A 22,291-nucleotide genomic window follows, 5' to 3' on the forward strand; every position below is an offset into this window, starting at 1 on the left:
TAATATTCAGTTTATTAATGTGTGGCTCCCTAGTTGACCATCTGTGTTAATCATTTCCCACCATGGAGAGTGTGCTAATGCTCTGTTGGTCAAACATAGCCTGTGGCACTATACATGGCACATAGATGGTTCTAGAAAAAAAAATACAATATCACTTGTAGTTTTCTGTATGAATGGCTGCAGTCCAGGCAAAAATAATAAGCTGGCATGATATATGGCAACATTCACATTGATATATGGATAAGACAAGAAACAGCAGAAATGCTGATCTAGAGTTAAACTGTAATGTCCCTGCATTGAGAGAGTGACATATGATGAGAGGAAAGGATTGTTCACCACAATGTTACTACCATAATTTCTCAAACAGCCAGTAAGAACAAGAACAAATAAATTATCTTTGCTAATTAACCTTAAAAAAATTGAGGGGGAACTACAGTGGCTCTCATGGTACATTCACTAGTGTGTCCTTTTACACAGCACTAATCCAATCAGCAAGCAACTTAAACAGAACTCTTTAGAGGGGACCTATTGTATTTTTTTTTTTCCTATTATCTGGTCTATATATAATGTTACCATGTTGGATGTTAATATTAAACGTGGCCAAAGTTTCAAATAACGAGGGAGACATATATAAAAAGTATCCCTGTGAGCAAAAACCTCAGGCTTCAGTATTCTGAGTACAATGTTTCCAATGTTTTTTTCTACTTTAGCTACAAGATAACATCAGATCATGATGGATGTCTTTATATAGTCACCTGCTTCAGGCATGCTACCCTAAGTATTTACAGTATGTAGCCTTCACTGCTACATGTAGCTACAAGCTAATGTCAGGGAAGCATTCAGACTTGGTTGATGTAATTTTCTCCACAGTTTCGGATTACTCTCCTGTACGAACATGTCAGGTTTTGTTTAGAAGCATGCAATCTTGATTGTTTTTTAAAAGATATTTTTAGGGCATTTTTGCCTTTAATGGACAGGACAGTCAAGCGTGAAAGGGGGAGAGAGAGGGAGTGACATGCAGCAAAGGGCCACAAGCTGGAGTCAAACCCGGGCCGCTGCGGCAACAGCCTTATACACGGGACACCTGCTCTATCCACTAAGTTACCGACGCCCCGCAATCTTGATGGTTGACGTTGTTCATTTCTGCTTGATTTCAAATGATGCTCCTGCTGGAACATTTCCAAATGCGTTAAAAAGCTTTTCATGATGTTTTTTCACAGTAGAAACTGCCACTATCCACAGTTGTTTCCTGGCGTCATGTACACTGCTACATGTAATGTCAGGGAAATATGTAGATTTGGTTGCAGATGTTGTAAATTTCTCCCTGATTTTGGATCATATTCCTGCTGGAGCATGTCTCGTAGTGTTAACAAGCATTTTTTCGTGATTTTTCAGTCAGAAAGTTCTGCTATGCAGTCATTCCCTGGCTGCAAGTAAACTGCTACATGTAGTTACATGCTAAAGTCAGAAAAGCATATGATGTTGGTCGCTGATGTTGTTAATTTCTCCTTGATATATCCCCTAATTTAATCGATTTAATCCAAACATTTGAATGATATTGAATGAATAGCCTCTTTTACACTGCCAGATTTTCGGCGAATGTTGGGCCGTTTTGCCGGCAAGCTGCGAACGTTTAGACACACAGAGAGGGATTTGCAAATAGATCTGAGGTGCCCAATTTTAAAAATGTTTAAATGTGTGCCAGATTTAGACTCTACAATATTTTGTCTGATAAGATGGTCACTGCGTCGCATTAGGCAATTCGAGAATCATAACTTCTTGCCATGACTTTGATAAGAGACATGACACACTAACCATTGATTTAACACCAACCACAACTTGCTGTCTTTCATGACCTATATGATGTCATGGCCTTTGGAGACAAAATTGTAAATGGCATCGAATTCATCATACTGGATGACAGAAGGCAAACAATTCTGATATGCTAGTCTTTTTACTGGGATATTGTGAGGCATCCTAGATGCAGTTCTCCTTGTTGTCCACTATGATAGGCCTACATGTCAAGGGATAAACCCATCAACTGTTTCACCCAAAGCTGATTTTGGGCAGTTATCAGGCTGATATCGTGTAGTCCACATATCGTGAAGTTTTACTGACAAAAGTTTATGGAAGCAATTAAGAGACACTAAATATTTAATCTTGAAATGTGAACATCACTGAACTCATAATATTGAAATACTTTACTGTGAAAACCATGTATCTGGATTTTTTTTTTCTAAATTCACTTTATTAAAATATGAAAGTTCTTAATATGTAATTTCACAAGCTGAATTTGAATATATTTTTGTCAGTATTAAAAAAATGCAGATCCAAAAATTTAAATTTCAGTATTTCAAAAAATGTATTTAAATTGCCCAAATTCAACTGGTCAAAAAAAGATATCAAAATTCAAGTTGAAAAAAAAAAATCAAATAGAACATCAGTCATGTAAGACTGGTCAATTTCAGAGTCAAAAATTCAAAATGAAAAGCATGTTTTGGAAATTCTGAAATTTAAATTTTTGGATTTGACTTTGTTAACACTGAAAAAAATCTATTCAAATTAAAAAAAAAAAAAAAACATTTCAAGGCTATGAACTCAGTAGCCTTTAAATTTCATTATTACTGTAAGTATTCACTGGTGTTAACATCAAAATACTTTCATTTCTTATTTGCTTCAATGGAATTTTAGCAGGGCTATAATAAAGTTTGAATTAGAAGGAGTGGAATTAGTAACTTAGAACAGTACATAAGTACATATATAAGTAATAACTAAATATATAAGTAACTGAGATCAGCAGAAAGGTCACTATGACATGATTCTGTTGTTATTCTAATGGGAATAGTGCTGTGTAATTCATATTATCCTAAATCTATCAAGAAAACTAGTAAATGAGGTTAAAGTGTTGAATTTGCTCTACAAGCAAAAAGCATTAACATCATATTACAACAAGCAGAGCAGAGAACGAGGACGCTTCTTCCTAAAATATTATGAAAAACACTACAAAGGCAGTTTCAAACAAAGGCCTGCTTCTTGAGAAATTATGGTAAGCAGTACTGGCACAAAACACAACTTAACATGCATGTCTTGTTTGAAGTATGAAGTGTGAGGCTGATAATGCATTGCTATTACAAGAATATGCTGATTAGTTCAGTGGTCTTACCTCCAGTGAGCTCATGGACAGTGTGGAGACGGTCTCACTCTTGGACATCACACCAGAGTTTCCGGAATCTCCTCCGTCACACATGCTGTTGGCCACCTGGGAGTCTCTGGGCATATTTTGCAGATTGTGTGCAGGTGAGTCTCTGTCAGAGCATGACACACTGATCTGGTCAGCAGGCAGGCTCTTCAGCCCGAAGCCAGGCACTGGCTCTCCACTGGCAGGGTTAGCCAGGTGGATGAGCCTGGTCTGAGGCAGCTGCTCAATGCTGATGTTATACTTGGCTGTCTGCTCCTCTTTCCCCTTGGCCGGCTTCAGGGTGCCTGTGTTGTTGGTCGGTAGAATGACGTACCCCGGGCCTTTGCCAGTGCCCTCAGAGCTGCTGCCCTCCCCGTTTCCTCGAGGCAGCTCTCCATCAAGCTGCTTGAAGAGCTCGCCATCGCAGATGTAGATGGATTTGGCACCTGGCAGCTCCGTGCTGATTCCCTTGGTGGGGCCCTTCTCCCTGCGCAGAGTCAGAGTGTGGCTGGTGTAGTCTGCCACATTCTGGAGGTGAACCTTGGCCATGCTGGCCGGCATGGTGTTAAAGTTAGAACCCTTCTGAAGGGTGTGGGTCCCAGAGGAGGCCTTCTCCTCCCCCTGGAGAGATGAGCGCTTCACAGTGCCTGGAAGCAACAGAAAGGCAGAGTTGGACCATGGCTAGATTCACCCATCTGGGGGACCCACTGCTCATTATTTATTCATATCACATATGTGTTGTCATCCAACAAACAAATTGCATACAAATGCACTCAGTAATATGCACTGTGTAACACAAGATTTTGACGCAGAGCTTCTCCACAAGTGTGGGTTTCAAGGTAATGATGGACATAGCAATTTAGCTGATACTGTTATTAAGTGATGCAAATTCTCACACAACTTACCTCAGTCAATAATCCAGCCTTGGGTTGGACAGATACTGAAGCAACCTTCTACTACCACTCTGGTTTAAGTGGTACTGTCTAGCTCTATAGGCTTCTATTTATAATTATAAATTAACAATTTGAGCTATGGGCCCCCACAAGAAGAAAGAAAAAGATATACAGCGGTCTGTTGCACCAGCTATATGTACTTTCCCTCTCCAAGTCCACACTAAACTTTACGTTGAAACTAGTTAGTTTGATGGTAAAGCTGTGTCAGTGTTGTACCACAGAGACGTAAGGTTCATCTTAGCTTCTCTAGCGTAAGATAACGGTATGCTATTATTGAACAGATGAAACTGTGTCGTCATAACAAACACATAATGATAGTCTACACTGGCAAACTGTTATAAATTGGTAGTTTTTAATTAAAAAGTTATTGAACCCTATATATTTGTTTGCCAATGTGGAACGGAGGATATGCATATGTAACTGACCACTTAAGCCTACGCTGGAGCTATTTCAGCTGGTGCAACCCTCAAAATGTTAGTAGCATGTAACCTCTGACCTAAGTTAAATAATGACATTTAAACTAAGTTATGTTTGAACTTATGCATAGCTGGGGCAACATAGTGCTGGTATTTGCATTTATGCTGAATGAAAATTTAAACACTTGTTTTTGCTCCCATTCTTCAGAAGTTTAGGTCAAACATCTGAGACTTTTTTTAATACTCTCAACAGATACATTTCTCTCAAACCATGGTTGCAAATTTAGTAAAATTCATGTTAGAAAGAATATTCCAAGATAATCCATCCACCTGACAGATGTGGCATATCAAGATGTTGAGTAAGCAGCATCATTACTACACAGATGTGTCTTGGCATGGTCACAGTAAAAGGTCACTCTAAAATGTGCAGTTTGATCACAATGCCACAGATGTAACAAGTTCTGAGGGAGAGTGTCACTGGCATGTTGACTGCAGGATTTGTCACCAGAGCTGTTGCCCCTGAATGTTTATTCCACTACCATAAACTGTTCTGTCAATTTGGCAGTACATCCAACCGGCCTCACAACCGCAGACCACACCACATCCAGCATCTTCACCTGCAAGATCATCTGAGATCAGCCACCCAAACAGCTGATGCAACAATTGGTTTACACAACCAAAGAATTTCTGCACAAACTGTCAAAAACCTTCTCAGCTCGTTGTCCTCACAAGGGTCTTGACCTGACAGCAGTTCATTACTGTAACCGACTTGCGGTTGTGAGGTCGGTTGGGTGTACTGCCAAATTTAGGGAAGGAACATCGGAGAGGGCTTACGGTAGTTAAATAAACATTCAGTTCAGGGGGCAACAGCTCTGGTGGACATTCCTATGGTCAGCATGCTGATGGTACTCTCCCTCAAAACTTGGGAGATCTGTGGCATTGTGTTGTGTGATCAAACTGCATGTTTTAGAGTGGCCTTCTACTGTGACCATCCCAAGGCACACATGTGTAGTAATGATGCTGTTTAATGAGCCTCTTGATATGCCACACCTGTCAGGTGGACAGGTGAAAAAGTGCTCACTAACAAAGATTTTAACAAATTTGCTGCCAAACTTTGAGAGAAGTATCTCTTAAGGACCATCTCAGATCTTTAACTCAAACCTCTGAAAAATGAGAGCAAAAACATTAGTGTGACATTTAACTTTTTGTTCGGTGTACATCTGCAGATAAAAAAAGTAGACATTATAGTTGAGACATGATAAAAAATGTTGTGAGGCAACATGAAAACCATTGTCACTGTTGGTCAGCGAGCGCTGACAAGTCCACTTAGCAACTGTGACCACAATAACCAAAACCGTTTACCACCCTTCAAACACTCATACCGGTCAAACTCTGACAAATGAGACAACAGCAAGATATCCTAAAAAATTAATTCTAGAAAGTCCTTGTTAAAATATCTCTACTGAGAGTACATGGCTGACAGCGGGTTTGCCTTGACCGCGTGACCCAACCTCATTTCACTATAACAACTGCAGGCTCATGGCAGCATGCATATCCCAAGCTGTGTCCAGGCTGGTAAACAACATCAGACAACGCTCTCTCCACAACAGTAAATATCTTACAATCGCTCTCTGTGCTCCTCCTTCCTACTTGACATATACAAAAAAAAAACAACCATCCCTCTCTGTTCTTTTCTGTCTTTTCTCGATCAGGCCTGTCTGTGTCTCAATAGCTTTTCTGCTCCAGATGCTTTTCTTGATATCCTGTCTCAAGAGATAATCAGTTTTTCACTCCCAGCGGATATCAGAGCAGAGCCAGTATCTGATGCGGCACTGTCGGGAGGGACTTAATTATACAGCGGCAGTGTAGGAGAGACTCAGACAGCCCTATTTATCTGCATATAACTGCTCAGCACACGTTCATCCCACTCCCATCAGCCCGGGCTAAACTGCCTTATGCAGCAGTAATGTGCTGTATTTCTTGTCAAAACAGCTCCTTGGCGAAGGGAGGCTGCTGTGATGTTGATTGTAAGACACAAGTGCAGAACTGAGGGGGAACACGCCTCACATCTGTTCTGACAACGCTGAGGAATTTGAAGCAGTCAAAATTCAGAGAGGAGGCACAAAGAGACATCTGTAGCTTCTGAACAGTAGTCCCCAAAGTCAAGTCAAACGCACACGTAAACACAAAATCAAACAGGCTCAACCTGGAGCTTACCTGATCGGCAAGCCATATCCACGTCTTTCTCAAAGTCAGTCTGAGGACAGAAAACAATAAATATTGTATTCAGTGTACACAACATGCTATATTGAATAATAAATCCTTGGAGGTGAAAATAACAACATGCATATTCATACCATAAGCTGGGCATGACCATTCTGGAAAGATCCTCCTGAATCTCCATTAGCATCCTCCTGGCGGTCCACCACACGGCACTTTACTGCCTCCTGAACCTGCAGAAAACCATGAGAGCAGACGTCACCATCTTACTGGCTCAGGGGCATCTGGACAGTGAATGGGAGCCTGATTTTGTGGACCCACGCATTTGTTGTCTTTTGTACACCCAAATGATTTATTCTATTGTAGTGTTCTCAGCTCTGAAACAGAAAATGTCCCCATATATTCAGTACATTTCCCTGGGTGCTCTCAGTGTCATCTAGAACAGTGGTTCCCAGCTGGTGGGTCGTGGTATAAAAGCGGGTTGCGGGTCCATTCTGAACGGAGTGCAAGTGACTTGCGAATGTGTCAAGTTAAAAAAAAAAAAATTAATTAAAAAAAAACAATATTATCTTTAAATTCAGTGAATTTCCAGCACAAAGCTTTTATTTTAAAGTGCTGTTTCCTGCTGTAGAGTGACAAATGGACAACTACTCGACGGAGACAGCAAACTAGCTTGATGACATGGCCAAATGCAAGTGTGATGCTGAATGTATTAAACTGTGTGGACCTCTAACTAATGACCAAGGAAAAATCTGGACCACCTGGCTGGACAAGTTGGGAACCACTGATCTAGAACATTTTCACTATTCATTGTCTATGCAGCAACTCCAGACCTAACACCCAATGACAATATTGACAAAAAAGTTTACTAAAAGGTCAGGAGTTCAACCCAAAACAAACATACAATAAAACACTCCGTAAGGACTCCGTATTTTGAGGTCATGGTGCTCACCATGGACCATGGACCATTATGACCATTGATCAAGGGGTTATGTGGGTTGATGGCAGTTCTAAATGAAAAGTCTGGGGGTCACCAAAATCCTTGGACCAGAGTGTTGATCAAATGCATGGACCAACCAACATACCCGCTGGTAAAAAATTTGAATCTGTCCCCTACCAGGATATATATTGTGTAACTGTTCGATACTTAATCTCTAGAAACACATCTCTGCCTATGTATGCAGAATCTGTGGGCAACAAGACACAAATTTTGGCATCGGAAGTGTTTCGGTTTTCGTCTGAAACCTATTTGTAGTCCGAGTAGAACTGACCAGTCATGTTTGATTGGCAGGTAAACAGTATGTGTGGAGAGGTAAAACAAACTGGCTGAAATGCAATCTTGGAACCTATCGACTATTGTCTGATGACAGTTCAGCATGGAAGAGGAAGTCTTGGCCTGTATATCCACTGGCTACACCCAAGATTCGCGAAAACTCCCAGGAGATTTCATGTTTCATCGTTTTAACCCAAACTATTATCTGTCAATGACCTTAAATGACCATAAAACAGCAAGACAAGAAGATTTTGGGATTTTGGAAATCTAGGGTTACCACCTAGCCACAACCTCCCAAGGGCTTACTGTCATTAGACCGATAGCCGATGGGTGCCAGGATTGATCAGTATTGTACTAGCTTTTATGTGAAAGCTTTAACTGAATTCCATATCAGTATACAGAGAATCTCAATGGGAGCTGCTATTCATCATTTATAGCCCTAAACAAAACCAGGAACAAGTAAAGTCAGTGGTCATGTGAGGTACCTCTCTGCGCAAGATGCAGTGCACCATGACAATGACGAAGCCTTCCAGTGAATCAAAGACAGCAAAGAGGATCTGGAAGAGCGCAGAGCGCCGGTCTGTGATTGCGAGGACGGCTGACATCCATGTGAGGGCCAGGAGGGGCAAAACCACACAGGAACTCCACAGTGACGCCCTGCAGGACGGGAGGGGAACCGCAGTCAAGGACAGCACAAGTAATCCTTTGTCAACATGACATAGAGGGCAAGCCTACAATGTTGTCTGACAGTTATGCTATAAGACCTTTCATATTTTTCGTTAGCTAAAATTTAAAAATCTATTAAGGCAAGCTTCTTTACAAAAATTTCCAATAAATTAACTAGATTTCTTTTCTCTGGTACAATAAAAAATGTAGAGAATGTAATGCCTAACACAATCTTAAAGCAATCTTCTGCTTGCCCTTGATAACTGCCCACGCTGTTAGCATAGTGTTAGCAGCCTTCAACTCTACCCATGCATAAATACATAACATCACAACAAATAATTATGTTACTATCACAAACAAAAACATACATCCATTATCTGCAGATATATATGTTCATAGTTCACATATATTACATGCATGTATGTTTAAGATGGTTCAGTCAAACCATAGAGGATCTAGTGCCACAGGAAAGAGAAGGAGGAGTGAGGGTGAGCAGTGGGGAAAAACGAGTGTAATGAGGCTGAAACAGAATGCAAAGACAAACAGAGGAGGCAGAGCAGAGGACAGAGAGACAGAGAGAGAAAGAAGACTAAAGAAGTGTCATCCCCACATCCGTAGTTTTGCTCCCACTTTGCTGTCCTTGTTTTTCTCTCTGACTCATTCTACTTGTTGTAATGGGCACGTCAGTAATGAACAAGAACAATAACCACTCACAGTGTGAGTGTCATGAAATGATCTTTCACTCAGATTCTCTTACTAAAGCTATTCATGTCCAAATATTTATTTTTAGTTAGAGAAGTGGAAAGGGTACTTAAAAGTCATTAAAGGAAAAGTGCTGCATTCAAGTTTTATATAACATCTCACACCATATGTTTAGCATTATATACACTTCCACAGCACTAATTACAACTATAAGTAGTCGCGTCATACTAACCAATCTGCTGCTCTGAGTTGCTCTTTTGAACAAAATACTCTCTCTCACTATTTCCAATTTTGGATATATCCTATTTTTTTTATTTTTATTTCAGTGTCTGATCAGTGTTAAGCTGCTGTAAATAACACTTCATGTAGGTGTTTCACATTAAAAGGCCAGAAAGAGAAGGGTTTTGGCCCTTCAGCTGCTTGAATGCTTTTTAATATTTAAAATGTGGATTATGAGTTTCACTTTCAGAAGCCTAGCTCCAAAGAAAAAGCCTGCAAAGCTGAAGTGATCTGAGTTACATTGTTGTAGCAGGTTTAACACTACAGTTTACTGCTGGTGTTGTAGTCTTCAATAAACTGAAAGGACACACAGCTCATACACTGCATTAAAATGTCAGAAAACACATTTCTCTGACATAAACTATTTCAATATCCAAATACAGATCATCACTAGTGTGTGAGGCGGGTGAGCAAATGTTCCCTGCAAGAGATTACTGATTAAGCTATGATGCAAAAATCACCACAAATCATGCACTAATAGATGAGATTCAATGGGATAAAAAACTTTATTTTTAAAAATTATTTACTATCATAATAATGTTACTGCTGATAAGATATTCTAGTTGTTCATTAAAAAAACCCTTTGAGACCAACCACTCACACTTTTATGATTTTGAAGACATTTTCATTAATAAATTACTGTCTATTTGTCAGACTGTCTTATTCCAACCCAACTGCTAGATAAAATGTTAGCACTGCACGTTTCTGCAAACCATGGATATGTTACATTTGCACGTCAGTCAGGTCAGTGTTGAAACTATACTTTTCAACAATGCTGTGGTTAATATGTGGTTAGATTTAAGCACAAAAACCACTTGGTTATGGTTAGGAAAAGATCATGTTTTGGCTTAAAATACCAAGTGTTGGGGTCACAATCCCCGCTGGAAAAGCAGTGATGTCTCTCTAAAAACAACTGCATTTGTTAAAATATCCCAGCAGAAAATGCAACAAAGTCTGGGTAAAGAAGAAATGCTTTTCATGGCACTGATCCCACTGGAAAACCAGTGACTGGTCGCTTAAACACAAGATAAGTGTTTGTTGGTCTTGAACAGTGGTCTGCAGCTTGGCAGGTGTCTCACCTTGGACACGCCATCCACCTGATGACAAAGTCAGCTCATATACTACGTCACGTTTGACGTGTTTATGGTTTTCAGAAACGTACAATCGCAACATTTTGTGGTGGCTATTAGGCTTCTTATTCAAATCCTATCAACGCATCACATTTTTTAAGGTCATAATGTGGTGTGCATTCAAAAGGGTATTCCAAAATCTATCAAAGTAAAATAACACAGTCCAACAGATGGAACACCATGAATGAAATAAAGGTAAAAAAAAAAGGCTGGCTAGACCAACACAGTAAATAGGTTTGATAGTGTTTGCCATTATTCTTCTTGAGCTCATTGGAAATTGGATGTCTAATTATGTGAATCCTATTTAGGAGGCTTTTCCACCCCGCCAACAGTAACACTCTGGAGGACATACTCAACAATAGTTTTGTTAAGAAATTAGTCAGAGTTATAAATACTGAAAAACTGGCACAGCAAATCAGCGCTGCCTTTAAAGTGCAGAATAGCTGAATCCTACCTAAAGGCTAATCCAAGTTATTTTCAGTTTGTTCTCCATATTCAATGTTGATGAGCAAAACAATTTAAAATGTAGACCTACAAACTTCTCCATTTGGAGGGAGTGTTGTTCTCCACAACCTGGTGTCAGAGAAATATGTGGAATTAAAAATTATATGCTGGCACCATGAAAACAGTGCCAATACAAAGTCCAAATTCCCTGGTTCCATTCACCACACAATGAACAATGGTTATTGTTATGACCCCATAGTAAGTATGAAGAGCGAGAAAGTCCATGTAAGGAGGAGGTCGGAGATCAAGGTGGTGGATGGGTCAAACAAACACTGGACTTTAAGCCGGGAGACCACTTTTAGGTTTAGTTTGGGCAACAGTCCATGTGGAAGCCGCCATTAAACAATAACGGCTACCAGCTAAGTGTCATGCCGACGTAAAAGGACAGCTTTTTTCATTGTTGTCTGACACTGGAAGTCACTGACCAAGTGCTGGTTTTTCGATTATTTTGAATTGAGACCTGTATGTAACAGTTATTTATTTTAACTGAATTCCCAATCTTTTTCTCAACCTAACCAAGTCATTTTGGTGCCTCAGTCCAACCATGCTGCCACCATGTTATTGAACCCAATATGGCCACCACCATGTAATGCAGTGTTCAAAGGTCATGGTCATTTGAAGTATTTCTGTGAGATCACATTGGTTCTGCAGTTCAATCCACTGGGGACAGGAAACATGAAGTTAACCCAAAAATCCATTACAACACATTTGTTCACCTGGTAATGCCTATATAGTAATCAATATGCCATAAACACCAGGGTGAAGTAACTATACTAATGTTCGTGGTATTTACAGTGAATACAAACTGCAGACTGTCAGCCTCTTCACAGTAATTAGCTGTAATGTTTGCTGACTCCACTATTTTCACCTGCCATTACAAATTAATGAACAATGTCAGCACAAGTATTAAATGAGAGTGATAACATGTAGGAGGTGATCCAGTGACATGGCTGAGCCAGACAGAAAAAATAAATTGATACAATACCAAATAAATCTTGTATTTAAAATAAAGGCTGATATGCGGTTGTAAAACCACAGTGGAATCAGAATCAAGATTATTATTTGAACATTTAAAACTGTTGCCTATTGTATTTAAATCCACCCATATCATATAGAAAGTGATTTTGTAAATGTACTAGATACATATAAGCGTGAAACAGGATTGGGACTAAAAGTGACAGAATGGGGATATGTACTGTTATTTTGCTCGACCTTAGTGTGAAATACCTGCTGTAGTGCTATATGGGTGATTCCAATTTCTACACATATTTTATTTAACATATTTTACTCCTTGCAGTAGTCACAACCACTAGCCAGAAAAATAAATGTGTCTGATGTGTGTGAAGTGTGTCAGCAATGTCACGTTACAGACTATGAAGTGAAATGATGTGTATTAATTGCTCAGTCACAGCTATTTAAAACATAGAGAAGCTATTTAGAGGTTGTATTTGTGGATCATAGCAGAGAGCAACACTCCCTGCAAATAGGAGGCGGATAACTCCACAGTGAACTTCTAGAGTCATGATCAGATTCTATTAGCACAACAGCGAAAAAGTAGGAACTAAAGGCCTGGGTTGATAATGGAAATGATCCATATAGCTAGGGCACTCGTAGATCTCAGCACGACACATACATAAACTGAGACAAAGCAGTGTATTGCTTTCCTCTGTATACATAGCCATGGCCTCCTTAACATTTTTCTGAGCAGCTTTCTGACCATCTGTTAAATTCCTGATAAAACAGGATATCAACAGTGTCTAGCTTCAGTATTGTGACAAATTTCTTAGTGAAACAAGATAGGCATAGAATGTTGGGATGAGTTTGATTTGACTGTCTTAAAGTGGGGCTGTTATATCAGTGGGGTCCCAAAAGTGTACACATAGTGGATAGTAGCAGAAATGGTTTAGAAAGTACCCGTCAAGTGGAGTGACTCCATCGTATGCTCCAGGTAATGTTAGCTGCTGAAGCAGGCCACTGTACAAAGCCTTGCACATAATCTGGGGCTGTAACAGATATCACTCTCCTCAAACTGAATAAATTCTAGCCAGTGGGCCAGTAACCACGGTATTTTGGTTAAACAAAGACACACTGATGTGCCATACTGTTGCTAGCTAGCTAAATAGCTCTGTATGGCTAAAAGTTGCAGATTGATTGATGTGTGCATGTCATGATATTATTGGTTGATATTGTTTGGGACTAGCTAAGCAGAAGTCATACTTCGTTTTACAGGAAGAAAACATGATTTGATTTTGATATACTTTTTAGGACAATCGGAATTAAATTTAGAGCAAATTTTACAATAACCAAAACAGAAGGAAAGAAAAAATACCACCTACCACCTATTTCTGAGTCAGGGAACAATATGCAAAATAGGTCTCTTATGCCCTCATTTGACTTGTGCAATTGGTGTTTTGTCACCATGTTCTGACACCAAAGTATGTCTGCTTTTTGTGTAGGTGTACAGCCTGGATCTGTTGCGGCTGACCCTGGTACTGGTGTTGGAGAAGAGAGTAGAGGCCTGGCAGAGACGAGGGTAGAACAGAACTAGGAAATACCTGACGTTATTGATGGGTTTTCTTAGTAATTTTGTGTTTCTCAATCTGCATGTGGGATTCCACTGCTTTGATTTCCATCATGCCAAGTTTGAAAAACTTTTTGCACAAAATACACAGAGGCTTGTATGCATTGCCTTGTACTGGTTTTAGCAATGCCGCAAAATGTTGCTTTAACAGCCAGTTTTTGTTGAATGTGCAATTTTCCTGTATCGTGCAGGGTCAACGTATTCTTACAGAATGGTTTGTATGATATCGTACAAATTAGCACCCCACGAATGACATTATGTCCTTAAAATAACTGTATGTAATTAACATAAGGTTACAGGGGTTAGGTTTAGGCGAGTGAAGTTCGTGTGGTTAGGTTTCGGAAAAGAAACATGGTGACGATGTACCTTAAAATGACTCAAAGCTCACATACATCTGAACATCTTCTAAGGAAAGTACCGGGGGAAAGTCCTGTTTTTTGTGACCCAACCACCATCTCAACCTGCCTCCTTTCGAGACTGCTCGGGGCTGCTTCCTTGTTTACTTCCATCAGCGCATTTGACATGCTCGCAGCCTTCCAAAATATGTGGGTTATGCACAAATTACTGGCTCATAATTACGTGGAACATGTACAAATTTAGGAGCATTCATTTTTGTAGGAAAACGTACGAACAGTTCATGAGAACAGTTCATGAGAACAGCCTGCCAGCGAACAGTGGATCCTCTGCTCCACGGAGAATAAAAATGTGAGTGTTGTTGGTTCCCCACTATTCTGACCTGATGTTATTGTGAGAGGCACTTGGTAAGGGAAGTTAAAAAAATGATGTTACCAGTTATTTTGAGATTTTACATTGCAAAAAAATAATAGTTATAAAATCCTACTTCTGATGTACCATTCTTTGAAAGGTTGATTAAAGACTTTTTAATACCGATTAAAGCTTTATTTTTAGATTAATGAATTCAATGCCTTTTAGGAATCTTTAAGAACCCCCAGGACCCCTGATAATAATACAAATAAATTAAAAATTAAAAATTGTCTTTTTTTGTCATACAGTATATTGTTAAATAGGTGTTCAATATGGCTGAGGATTTGATCTAAAAGGGTTAAAAGGCATTTTTAATTTCAAGGGACAAACACACACACACATACACACACAAACTCTCATTCAATCATTACTCACATATGCATAATCATTGACATATATACAGTTAACACACAGATTGCTGAGCACAGAAGCTTCAGGAGCCTTTCATACTGAGAGAACCTGCCTGCCAGGGCATCAGGGAGAAGAAAAAAAGACAGAGGGATAAAGGAAAGAGAACCAATCAAGTGAAGGAGAAGAAGGGAGGCGTACAGTAGAGGAGAGAACAGAGGTAAGAAGAGTTAAGGAAAAATAATTAGCGGGACTAACATGGCGTTACTGGTAGCTGTGGTGGAAACGTCAGCCGAAGAGATAACTCCGCACTTGGCACATTTGAGCGTCATATTGTACAGTGGCACTGTCATCTGACTGCAAAGTCAAATTAACACGCTGTAACATACACAAACAGATACAAATGCACCTACACACAGACTCGCACAGATGCGTGTGCGCACACAAACACGCACAGTCACGCAAACAGTGAGTCACAGTGTTCTCGCACAATCTCTCTCTCAGGGCTACAGTCCAACCGGTTGTGTGTGTGTTTTGGGGGTTTACCTGTGTGTGAATCTGGGGACAGGGGAGATGGGGCCAACACATAGCCATTGGTGGATATTTCATGTTACACATGTCTGATTCTCTTCACAAATGACTGGTTTGATGACCTGGAAGAACTGAGAGTCCTCTCTGTTTATTTAGGATTTCACTGTTATCTGCTCGTAATACAAAAAGGCTTAACATAAATGCCTGATTTAATATGCCGGTTGTGGATTTCCATTCCTGGTCCTCTGATCATGATGATGTGCTGGATGTGCCTCACCCCTGGTCATCTCAATTTGTGCTAACTGCTTATTTCGAGCACTGCCAAGTTCTGATGCAAAGGTTTACGTACTCAGACATTTCAAACCTCCACACACACAGGTGCCAGCGACTGGCTCTGTCAGTCATTACTGTCAGCATTCAAGAAAGAAGTTTCCTGCCTCAAAAGTGATGAAAGAGTTTCATAACATCAATATATTCAGTATATTACAGGTGTTCAATTCTGATGAGCAACTGAGTCACTAATAAAGTGTCTGTGTTCCCTCAACCGGCCATTCCCTCAGCCATAGAGCTGCCAAGAAGAAGTTATTACAGAGCGCAGGGTCCTGGAAGTAAAACTCCTCTTCATTTTACATTTACTACATGGACAGTTTTTAGGGACTGGCAGTTGGAACACTAAATTGTCCAAACCAAGGTGCATAAAAACTGTTTTATAACAACTTGTGTCTTACTTTGTACCCCTGGCTACTGATTCTATTGGTCATTATAACATCGTGCTCACTAAAATAAACCTCAAAACATGGTGACACCACTAAAACTAGTTCCAACGGAGCAAGTAACATTCAAGTTCCAATGGTCAGACATATTGTGCAAAGTTTACAGCTTGCCCTCTTCCAAATACGCTTGATTAACTGTTCTACTAATTGATTGTCTGAACGCTCCCGTTTCTTGCCCCATCTGGCCTATTTTTACTAATGTCACAACCAGATCCCAGCAATTATTGGTACGTTGACGAGTACAATGTTAGCATAACTAAAAGAACCATTGACCAGAGCAACAAACATCAAACCAAAGTAATAAACTGTAGTCTTTCTTTGTGGAGTAAAGTCAGATACAAGACCCATTCTGAATGTCATCACTTGATTAAATGGGCATTGGTAGTGGTTATTGGTGTCACAGATATGGGTAAGAAGGCTCCTGCTACACTGATAAGTCTGTCAAGAATGTCATTATCAGCTTTTATACAACAGTTAGTTCCAACCGGGCTTTTAAATTGGACAGTAGGCATTCCATGAGTGCTGATATACAGTATAACAGCACTGGGACTTTACATGTATCACTCCACTTTACAGGTGTTCTGAGCTGTTAATTTTGTTAATCATTAGTTAGCCAACATTAAGGGTCGTAACAAACTTTGCACCGCAAAATGAAACATACTACCACAAATAACATTTGAGTTAAATAATGAATGGTCAGAAAAGGAAGAAGGGACAGAAATAAGCCTCAATACTTTACTGTGAATGTCCAGGTACGCTCATATAACACCAGAAGACTCACTCGAGGTTGTGCTGTTGTACTGGATATCAGCACGGCTGTGAATATCTTTGGCCTGTGGCCTCGTGCCTACGACTGAATCACAGACGTGCTGATATACAGTTCAACAGCACTCCTTTTCCTGTCATATTGCTTAATCAAATGCGTGTTAGCATCCAGAGCAGTTTCACTCCCATTAGGTTCAGGTGCACAGACTTCGTGGTTATATTAAGAAAAAACACCATGGTTTGGCTGGTTTGGTTTAATATAACTATGTTACATAACTGACGTATCTGACATACATCAAAAGACATAAGTCACACACTTACTGTTGACTTGGTTTTGACTTGTGGGAACACAAATCCCAGTCTCCTGGGTGAAAATCTTTGTTTCTTCCTGTGTATTGTCCACCACCACAACCAGCCTTCCGACAGGGACTAGCATGCTCTTTTTACTACTGTTATGTAAGATGACTTCCTATGGCGCCGCATAGCAAGTAACCTGCCCATTTAATTGAGTGATAACATTGAGCCGGGTGGTTACAAATTTTAACAGGTGTTTTTTTTTTTTTTTTTTTTTTTTTTAAAAATCCTGAGGCGTCCAGTAGCACAGTGGGTACAGCCTGTGCTTCATGTACAAAGGCAATGTCCTTGCCACAATGGCCTGTTTGATTGCAGCCCATGGTCCTTTGCTGCATGTCGTCCCCTCTCTTGTCATTTAAGGCAAAAAGCAAAAAAAAACCCCCCCAAAAAAAACAAAAACAAAAAAACAAAATCCTATCACTGAGCTTAATTGTGTTTTGAGAGCTGCAAACACTAAGTAGCAGCTAAGGATTGCCCTTCAAAAAAACGACGTCTTCATTATTTTAAATAGTCGTCTGGGCCCTTGGTAATTTCGGATACATTTGGTAACTGTGGTGCAGTGTTTTGTTTCCAATTATGACAATTAAGTATTTATTAGTTTTTCCTGGCTCTTATTTGCGTGTGAGACTGACACTCATGGACGAAATAATGCTTCAAGTTATTTGTAATACCAAAATAATAAAATTTCTCTGATTGATACTATGTAAAAATATTTAAAACCCATGGTCAAACATAACCCTGTAGTATCACTGAATTGTCCAGGAGACACCTGTGTTTGTACACAGACATTAAATTAAAACAAAAGGGAGTTTAAAGTCCGGAAAAGTACACCTGAAACTACAGTCTAGCTCCCCCCACTCCACAACTTCGACTTCATCCTCTTTGTTTCCTGAGTGTCAGTCTTAAGTTGTTGTGTGCATACAGTGGCATGCAAAAGTTTGGGCACCTATGGTCAAAATTCCGTTTACTGTGAGTAGTCTAGGAAGTTAAAGATGACACATTTCTTAAGAAAGATTACTTTTTCAATTCAATATCAAAATAACAAAAAAGGAAAAGGGCCTGAAGCTAAAGTTTGGGCACCCTTCACGGTCAGTACTTAGTAGTGACCCCTTTGGCAAGTATCACAGCTTCTAAACACTTTTTGGAACCAGCTAAGAGTCTTTCAATTCTTGTTTTGGGGATTTTCACCCATTCTTCCTGCAGAAGGCTTCTAGCTCTGTGAGATTCTTGAGCCGTCTTGCATGCACTGCTCTTTTGAGGTTTATGCACAGATTTTCTTAATGATGTTTACGTCGGGGGACTGTGAGGGCCATGGCAAAACCTTATGCCAACCTTATGATTCTGAGGTGTGTTTAGGATCATTGTGCTGTTGCAGAAGCCATCCTCTTTTCATCTTCATTTTTGTACAGATGGTGTGATCTTTGCTTCCAGAATTCGCTGGAATTTTACTGAATCCATTCTTCCCTCTACCTGTGAAATGTTCTCTGTACCACTGGCTGCAACACAAGCCCAAAGCATGATCAATCCACCCCGTGTTTAACAGTTGGACAGGTGTTCTTTTCATGAAATGCTGCGCCCTTTTTTCTCCAAATGTACCTTTGCTCATTGCGTCCAAAAACTTCTATTTTAACTTCTGACACTGATTTTTGTGGTGGGGACACAGGAAAGGCTTTCTTCTGATGACTCTTCCATGAAGGTCATATTTGTACAGGTGTCACTGCACAGTAGAACAGTGCATTTACAGACTCCAGTGTCTGATAAATCTTCCTGCAGGTCTTTTTCAGTCAAACAGGGGTTTTGATTTGCCTTTCTAACAATCCTACGAGGAGCTCTCTCTGAAAGTTTCCTTGGTCTTCCCGACCTCAGAGTGCTAGGCATCTGTTTAGAGGAGCCCATGGCTGCTGATTGTTGGGACAAGGTTTCAGGAGTCAGAGTGTTTATAAAGCTCTGAAAATTTCATCACCTGGCCTTTCCTAAAGATGACTGTGAACAAGCCATAATCCTAACAAGGTAATTAACTAATCAACTGTACAAAGCCAAAATAATACTCTAATCATTCTTAAAATGTTGAAAAGAATGTTGAATCTTTAACTTCATGTTTTTTGGTGATCAGTTCATCTTCTGCTCACTTAACGTTTCACAGTAAACAAAATTTAAACCAGGGGTGCCCAAACTTTTGCATGCCACTGTACATGGGACTGACACCAAAACCAAGATTGCTGAAGCAATCCCCGTTTCCAAATTCATTTATAGCCACAGTACTAGAAATATCTCATTGTAATGCAGTGTTGTCTGCCAGTTCTTCACAAAAATTAGACAAAACTGCAAATTGTATCCAATGTTTTGGGTGGATTTGGGTTCTAAAAGGACTTACACTTCTACAAAGCCTTTCTAGTCGTCTGACCACTCAAAGAACTGTCACACTGCATGTCACATTCACCCTTTCAGACACAGGCTACCATACAAGGTGGCACCTGCAACTCAGTTAAACATTCACACGCACATCATTTGGGGGTTTCTTGCCCAAGGACAATTCTACCTGTGGAATGGAGTACCCAACGATTAAATCGCCAATCTTTCGATTAGTGCTAAACCCGCTCTATCTCTTGAGCCTCAGCCGCCTAAGGAGATCACGGAAGGATATAGTATAACCTTTTTCTACTTATTATACTTAACAGTATACACCTGATGATAAAGCAATAGGTGATTTCCAGGTATGATCACTGAGAAAGTATTCAACTTCATTGTCTTTCCAACACCTAAGGCTCCAGCAACTCCCCCAGCCATCAGGATTCCATTTATTACTTTGTATATCTCTCCAGTGTAGTTGCTTGAAAAGACTGACTACAACGCTAGAGATATTGACAAGTAATAACAAACTAATCTGTTACCGTATGGCCTCCTGCTAAACAACAATTAAAGCTGAAGAGCTCAGGGAATCGATTTTTGTAGCCCCTGGATGCCTGGATTAAAAATCACATAATGGAAGAAATTCAATTTCAAGTAAAAGGGCAATACAGCTGCTAAATGTACGCCAAAGGCAGTGATATTAAAAAGCAATCAAGACTTTTTGAAATACAACACCATTTTCCTGGACTTAAGGATCGAGAGGCAAAAGGTGGGTGGTTGGTTGGGTGGGTGGGGCGAGATGTATCAAGACAAATAAATAAACATCCAGTATAGACAAACATGATATGGCTCTGGTACAATCTAGTCCTTGAGACAAACATTAACCTCCTTCTGTATGTTTAACAAGATGTTCCAGAGTTTTGCATCAAATGGAAAACACTTGGAATTGGAGTACTTGTTAAAGCTACAAAAAGACGTTTTCATCTGGAAGCTTACTGTTTGATTAAACTTCTCCTACGACCTGTAAATACACAGCCTTGATGATTGAACCCATTTAAGCTTTCGTTAAGGAGGAAACAAACTCCAGTGCTGCTTGGAATGAGGCCTCTCCTGTCTGTTTTAATTTTCTCAGCGAATTAGTTTCTAATTTTGGGGGGGAAAGGAGACTCAGCAGTGCGGCCTGTCTCTGAGGTGTGAGCAAACCTGCCTGGTGCAGATGCTGCTGTGCGCTTAATTAGATGCTGCACAAATTAATTAGCTTCATTAAACATGTTTTGCATTTGAACCTTGAGAACCACACCGAGGAGAGGCGAGTGGGTGAAGGGAGGTCACCAAAAGGGGGGGGCGACGACACCCAACGCTCTTCATTTCCTTCTATTGTCCACCACAGACACAACTACAAACAGCCTAATGACCACATGGTCCACACAAATAAAAAAAACTAATTTCAAATGGGTCAGATCACGTTGAGATAACTTCACCAACAACCAGCATGCATTCTCAAATCTGACCATGAGCCAAGAAAAAGCTTGTGAGAAACCATTTTTGATGACTGTGTACAGTGTGTAGAGGAAAAGGTAAGATCCAAGGTCACTGTGACTGCTGGATCGCACAAAACTAAATGATTTGAAGTACAAAGTTGATGAAAGTACAAGTTAATTGATAAGTTAGTAATGATTTAATTTGCTTTGATCAAGATGTGATTTGATCAAAAAACAGGCAGAGTCACAATTTACTAAAGATGGGCTTATTTAAGAAAAGCCTTTATTGTTCCCCAGAGGGAAAACTCAGCACAAGGACAGAAATAAATACAGATAGAGAAAGTCAAAAATAAATAGTAAGAGGTATGTTAAACAAGAAAAGAAAATGAAGTAAAATATAGAAACTACACAACTTCATTTTTCATTAAAACTGTGCTTATAGTTTATCTTATCTTATCTTAAATTTGCGTGGGTGTTAATGATTTAAAGGGGAACTCCACCACCTTTACACATCAGAGTCTATTATCAGGTAGTCTCTATATACAGACTCTACATTCACTGAATGTAGAGTCTGTAGGGAAACCCCGGAGATCTTGCCTCCGGAAGAAGAGCGGAAGAGCCCTGGTTTCCGGTTGTAGGCTGTTTATAGTCCGCGTGATATTGACCATTCACGTTTGAGCCGGCTGCAGTTGTTGCCAGGTTAAACGCTCCGTGCGGTGAACTAACGAGGCGGAACATAATTGGCATCACTGCAAACTCTGAATCCATCGCAATGGTTCAGCATATTTACTTAAATATTAACGGAAGTCGGAAACGGAAATTCACCTCCTCCGCCCAAATCAAACCGGAATGCCAAAAAATCGGGGGTCTGCCCCTCGAAGGCTGTATCGCCGTCTGCTGGAAGTCAGACGCTGAATACAGCCGATGGGTTCCGAGAATGATTATCAGGTAACCCAGTCTCACTTTCAACTCGTCAACTACAGATGCTTGCTCAGTGGCCCTTGGCAACAGAAACCAAAGCAT

The 22,291-nt window shown here is 40.1% G+C and overlaps 2 protein-coding genes across 2 annotated transcripts in view; one reads left to right on the forward strand and one right to left on the reverse strand.

The window, feature by feature from the left end:
- tsnare1 (T-SNARE Domain Containing 1) overlaps positions 1 to 22,291 on the forward strand; it is a 1,274,638-nt gene that overhangs the window by 595,433 nt on the left and 656,914 nt on the right. The window lies entirely within an intron of this gene.
- Positions 1 to 22,291, reverse strand: part of adgrb1a (adhesion G protein-coupled receptor B1a) — a 253,455-nt gene that overhangs the window by 6,498 nt on the left and 224,666 nt on the right. Inside the window, exons 24-28 of the mRNA XM_050047694.1 lie at positions 15,274 to 15,372; positions 8,526 to 8,697; positions 6,905 to 7,000; positions 6,765 to 6,804; positions 3,164 to 3,825 (exon numbers count right to left, since the gene is read on the reverse strand). Of these exons, the coding sequence (XP_049903651.1) occupies positions 3,164 to 3,825; positions 6,765 to 6,804; positions 6,905 to 7,000; positions 8,526 to 8,697; positions 15,274 to 15,372 (1,069 nt within the window). The remainder of the gene's footprint in view (positions 1 to 3,163; positions 3,826 to 6,764; positions 6,805 to 6,904; positions 7,001 to 8,525; positions 8,698 to 15,273; positions 15,373 to 22,291) is intronic.

The sequence above is a fragment of the Epinephelus moara genome, chromosome 6 (genome assembly GCF_006386435.1).
Source record: "Epinephelus moara isolate mb chromosome 6, YSFRI_EMoa_1.0, whole genome shotgun sequence".
NCBI classification, from domain to species: domain Eukaryota; kingdom Metazoa; phylum Chordata; class Actinopteri; order Perciformes; family Serranidae; genus Epinephelus; species Epinephelus moara.